Source organism: Belonocnema kinseyi, chromosome 5 (genome assembly GCF_010883055.1).
Source record: "Belonocnema kinseyi isolate 2016_QV_RU_SX_M_011 chromosome 5, B_treatae_v1, whole genome shotgun sequence".
Taxonomy (NCBI): domain Eukaryota; kingdom Metazoa; phylum Arthropoda; class Insecta; order Hymenoptera; family Cynipidae; genus Belonocnema; species Belonocnema kinseyi.
The window spans coordinates 147,798,908-147,805,135 of NC_046661.1; the positions used below are offsets into that span (position 1 = coordinate 147,798,908).

Sequence of the window (6,228 nt, forward strand, 5' to 3'; positions counted from 1 at the left end):
TTTTACATCTTTTATTATTAAGCTTTGTACTTAAACGTAGTTTTCTTTCGGCTCTTGCATTTCTCAAAGTTTGAGACCGATATTTTATTTATAAAAAAAGTTGGAACGTTCAAAAAATATTGAGGTTCAGAAAAAAGATAAAATAATTTTCAGTGAAGTTCCTACCAAAATGCAGTACCTAAACGTACTTTATTGTACTCTAATACATTTCCGAAAGTTTCAGCTCGATATTTTATTTACAAAAAAAGTTCTTAGGTTCAAAAAAAGATTCAGTGAACCGAAAAAGTGAGGTCGGTAATATAGGTATTTAGCTGTGTCACATGCCCTTAATCAAAAAAATAAAATGCCGCTGCCCCTTTTGACAGATATTACACGAAAACATCGTGGGAGTCTCTAAGCGAAATCACCCCGGTTCAAAATGTAGTTCTCTGTGCCGTCGTTCTCGATGAATGGCTGAAGGAATTAGCAGCGATTACCCAGGAACACGCGATCGTTTCCCTCACCAGCTGTCCAGATTTGAAAATCTAGCCTCTTCAATTTCAAAGGAAAATGTGACACAAATTAAATATAGGACCTGAATTAAAAATTGAAGTGAAGAAAGTAGCATAAGGATCGAACCCTCGACAGGGTCGTAGCTTATCTCAATTTGTGATAAGGGCACTCGAATGCCCAACCAAAAGTATTCACACCAGTCTTACGTGCAATGATACTGCGATTCCGATTTTTCTTTTAAATCCACGCAAACTACTCGTTATGTCGCAAGCCTCCAGTAAACGCAGTCTCTTACAGTTTAAGAAATCTATATTAATTTATACTAGCTGCGTTTATTAATGCTTCCATGCTTGGGATTTAACGAGCCATTTTCCCCAGCAATGGCAGCTTTTTTTATCCTTGAATATTCTATTATTCAGAATTTAAAGATGATATTTTTTAAGTCATTGTTTGAAAGAAAGGCGTTACTTTTATCGGCTTTACCGTTTTTTTTTTCATTTTTACAGTATTTTTCGGTTACGGTATATATTTAATCAATGATTTTTATTAAGAAAGTCATTCTGAAACTTATTACTAGAGAGCGGATTAGCTTCACTGTGAAGTTAGCTGACGAGCGTTGCTCGAATTGAAAGCGTTTGACATTAAAAAATATATATGGCATGATTTCGAATTAAAAACGTTGCAATTTAAAATATTTTAGACTAGTTTAGGAGATATTCACGTTTTTCTAAGGACAATTTTTACGTGGGCGCCCAGAAATGTTTTTAATAAACTATATTTAGAATGGAGTGAAAAGGAATTGAACTTGTATCATTTCGGAATAAAAACGTTTAAAATTATGCAATTTTAAATTTTTTAAATTTTAAACCGAAGCTTTTAAAATTCAAAATGTTTAAACTAGATTTTTTCTAATTTGTACAATTTCATTAGGAAGGAAATAAAATTTTATTATTTCTAATTAAATTCTTTGATTATTCGAATATTTTCGAATTATTTTCGAATTTAAAACGTTGCAATTTAAAATATTTTAGACTAGTTTAGGAGATATTCGCGTTTTTCTAAGGACAATTTTTACGCGGGCGCCCAAAAATGTTTTTAAAAAACTATATTTAGAATGGAGGGAAAAGGAATTGAACTTGTATCATTTCGGAATAAAAACGTTTAAAATTATGCAATTTTAAATTTTTTAAATTTTAAACCGAAGCTTTTAAAATTCAAAATGTTTAAACTAGATTTTTTCTAATTTGTACAATTTCATTAGGAAGGAAATAAAATTTTATTATTTCTAATTAAATTCTTTGATTATTCGAATATTTTCGAATTATTTTCGAATTTTAAACGTTGCAATTTAAAATATTTTAGACTAGTTTAGGAGATATTCACGTTTTTCTAAGGACAATTTTTACGCGGTCGCCCAAAAATGTTTTTAAAAAACTATATTTAGAATGGAGGGAAAAGGAATTGAACTTGTATCATTTCGGAATAAAAGCGTTTAAAATTATGCAATTTTAAATTTTTTTAATTTTAAACCGAAGCTTTTAAAATTCAAAATGTTTAAACTAGATTTTTTCTAATTTGTACAATTTCATTAGGAAGGAAATAAAATTTTATTATTTCTAATTAAATTCTTTGATTATTCGAATATTTAAAATTCAAAGGAATAAAAGTTGTATTATTTCTAATTAAAAGAATTCAAAATTGAATAATTAAAAATTGAAAACTAAATTGAATTTTTCAAAGTTAAAGCTTAAAAAATTCTAGAAATCTAAATTTTTATCAAATTGAAAAATTATGATTTAAAATAAAAATGGATTAGGCAAATTTTTTGAAAATCAAAGAATAAATTCATTTTTATTTTCACCGTTCTAAATGGAAAAATGCTTTAAAATTGAGTTATTCTGAAAAGATCTAAACAAATAGCAATTTTAAATAGGATATTAAATAGGGAATTGTGATGTTAAAACTTTTTTGTACTGAAACTCTTACAAATTTATATTACTTTAATTAAATTTAAATTGTTCATTTTAAAAATTTTCAAATTTAATCGCAAAATTTCAACTTTATTTTCAACTTTAAGTAAATTTCAATCGTTTAGAAATTATCCATTTTTAAATTTTCAATTATACTTTTCGAAATTAAAGCATTTCAATTTTAATCGCAAAGTTTAAACTAATAGAGAAAATTGAAAATTTAGCGTTTATTATAAAAATTCAGAACTCTAAAATTGTAATCATTAAAAATTAAAGAAATGATTCAATTATTCAATAGAAAAATTCTTCTTTATCAATTTGAGTTTGAAATGGTAAACTTTTTGAAACATAAAAAAAATCTTTGAAAAAACCCAATATTCAATGTCTGGATCTGAAATTTGCTCATTTTTAGAATGATTTCTGAATAAAAGCGTTCAAAATTGGGTAGTTTTAAATTTAAAAAATTTTTAAACAGAAACTTTTAAAATAAAAATTTTTTGAACTAAATTTTTTTAAATCCGTACAATTTCATTAGGAAGAAAATAAAATTGTATGATTTCTAATTAATGGTGTTTAAAATTGAATAATTTTATTTTTAATTCAAGAGTCTCGAAATTTATGGATTTCAGGGTAAAATTTCGAAAATAGGAAAAATACAAAACGTTAAAAATAAAATCTTTTCGAATGAGATTTTTGATTATTCGAATATTCAAAATTCAAACGAATAAAAATGGTATAATTTCTAATTAAAAGTTTTTAAAATTGAATAATTAGGAATTTAAAACTTGAATTTTAATCCATTTAAATTTGAAGCGATTACAATTTGACAATTTAAAATTGAAAACTGAATTGAATTTTTCAAAGTTAAAGCTTACAAAATTCTAGAAATATAAATTTTCATCAAATTAAAAAATGAGGATTTAAAATAAAAATTGATTAGACAAATTTATTCTGAAAAAAAATCTAAATAAATAGCAATTTTAAATAGGATATTAAATAGGGAATTGTGATGTTAAAACTTTTTTGTACTCAAACTCTTACAAATTTATATTACTTTGAGTAAATTTAAATTGTTCATTAAAAATTTTCAAATTTAATTGCAAAATTTCAATCGTTTAGAAATTAACAATTTTCAATTATACCTTTCGAAATTCAAACATTTCTATTTTAATAGCAAAATTTAAACTTATAGCGAAAATTGAAAATTTAGCGTTTATTATGAAAATTCAGAACTCTAAAATTCTAACCATTAAAAATTAAAGAAATGATTAAATTATTTGATAGAAAATTTTTTATGTTGAATTTGGAATGATAAACTTTTTGAAACATAAAAAAAGCTTTGTTTTGAATTTATTCTGGAGGTATTTAGTTCAAAATTATTTAATTACAAATCCTATAAACTGAAAAGTGTGCTATTCTCAATTTGATACTCTACGGATTAAATAAAATTGATATCAAAATGTCTATAAACAAATTTAATATAACAGATATTTAAATAAAAAAGTTTTTAATTTGAAACTGACTAAAATTGCAACCAAACAATTTAGAATATTCAAATCTAAAATTATCAAATTAATAACTATCAACGCTTTTAATGTGAAATTGTGACTTTTTAAAAGATTTTAAAATGAAATTGTCCTGACATTTTTAATATTTGTATTTGAGACTGCAATATTATCAAATTCGAAACTTAAAAAAAAAACAAAGAAATTTCAAAAGAAATATTTTCGAATTATAGATATTTTAAATATGATAACTATATTATTAATAAATGTCATATCATGTATCATGTGATTTTCAAAGTGGTTGGATACATTTTTTTACTAAAAAATGTGATTTCTGTTTTAAATAATCGTTTAAAATTGAAGAATTTTTAATACTGTGAACCTTTAAAGTTCTCTAATCCGCTCTCTACTGATTACAAGTTTTCGACAACGATTATGAAAACCAAAACTTGCGCTATCTTGTTACTTTCGTTTTTATGAGAAAACATTTGCATCATGCATCAAATTTATTGAAAAGTTTAAATAATTTTAAACTTGAAACGTTCGAAATTAAATGAATTTTATTTAAATATTCTAAAAATCGAGAATTTCAAATAAAGAATCTGCAATATTGAAATCGTCGAGATTTAGGAAAATAAAGATACAAAGCTTTCACAAAGAACATTTTTAAAATGAAAACGTTTAGAGTAAAAAGGAAAGCTTGTTTGTTTTTATAAAATATGAAAGTAACTCTATTTGACACTAATTTTAAAATAACACATAGAACACTGTTTTTAATTTAAAAGTAAATACTAAAATACTTTAAATAAATTAAATATTTCAATATAATATACACATAATTATATTTTTCAAAAATGAAGACTGAGACTTCGAGTGATTTTCCTCAATTGGACCAAAGTTTGGACTCTTTTACAGATTTGATTGAAAAGAATTTAGTAATTCCAATTCACTCGCGACGAGATCTGGGAAATTTTTTGAATGCATTTTAATTGTAATTGATTTATTGTTCGATAGTATTCTTAGGATTGTTTTCATTTAGTTGAGAAGCCTTAGAGTCTTTAAATTAAAAATTTAATATTTAAACCTATTTCTTTTCTTCCACTTCGGAGGCTTCTTTTAAGCAGGATCAATGCCACGACAACTGTAAAATGTAAATAGTAATTTAGAATTATATTGCAACGGTTCCCTCCGAAGCTAGAGTTACAAATTTGTACTTAGATTTATATTTCGGAAATATTTAAAGATATAGATGAATAAAATGTTGAAAAATCTTCCTTTGACGAAGAAGGCAAACATATTTCGGGAAAGCCCTCGAAGAATTTTAACTTGCGTGTCCTAAATTTAACGAAATGCAGGAATGGAAAATTTCTGTCGAATTTTTTCAAGAGTGACTATATTTGATATTACAAAATGATTTTATATATGTAGGTAAATTTAATAATTTCAAGATATTATTATTATTTTGGATATATTGTTAATATTGATATCTCATTAGAAAATAAGTCTAGAAAATTTAAAAGGCTTTTAGTTTTAGCGGTAATTTTTTTGTGTTCAGACGTGTTTAATTTGAAAGTTTGATTTATTTATTTCGGCTACGATAGAACCACGTTAAAAATAAATAATTTTTTAATAGGAGTCACATTTTTGGCGAAAAATGTTTGTGTTTCAGGAACGAAAGGTGGAATTTTTTTGATTGAGGCCATGTGATACTTATTTTTCGAATTTTTTTCTAATTCCCCAAATTTGTAGCTCGATATTTAAATTCTTGTGGATGTTATTTATTGCAAAAAATGTTGGTAAGGAAGGAATCGGGGAAGTGTTACGTGGCCTTGATTACTTTATTTAAATTAAGGGCATGTGACACAGCTAAATACCTATATTACCGACCACAGTTTTTCAGTTCACTGAATGTTTTTTTGAACCTAAGAACTTTTTTTGTAAATAAAATATCGAGCTGAAACTTTGGGAAATGTATTAGAGTACAATAAAGTACTTTTAGGTACTGCATTTTGGTAGGAACTTCACTGAAAATTATTTCATCTTTTTTCTGAACCTCAACATTTTTTAAACGTTCCAACTTTTTTTATACATAAAATATCGGTCTCAAACTTTGAGAAATGCAAAAGCCGAAAGAAAACTACGTTTAAGTACAAAGTTTTATAATAAAAGATGTAAAAAAATATATTTCAACAATCAATTCCAACGGCTTCAGCCGGTAACGTTGTACACGAAAATACGAAACCTGGCGGCCACTAGACGAG

At 25.2% G+C, this 6,228-nt stretch overlaps 1 protein-coding gene across 4 annotated transcripts in view; it reads left to right on the forward strand.

Moving 5' to 3' along the window:
- Positions 1-6,228, forward strand: part of LOC117172654 (UPF0518 protein GK23746) — a 61,991-nt gene that overhangs the window by 49,877 nt on the left and 5,886 nt on the right. For 2 of the 4 annotated variants that reach the window (XM_033360776.1, XM_033360777.1), the window contains one exon: positions 366-1,397. The exons of the other annotated variants lie outside the window; for them this stretch is intronic. In XM_033360776.1, coding sequence (XP_033216667.1) covers positions 366-528 — 163 coding nt within the window. In that variant the 3' untranslated portion in view covers positions 529-1,397. Of the gene's footprint in view, positions 1-365; positions 1,398-6,228 lie in introns of those variants that run through there. 4 annotated transcript variants of the gene reach the window in all.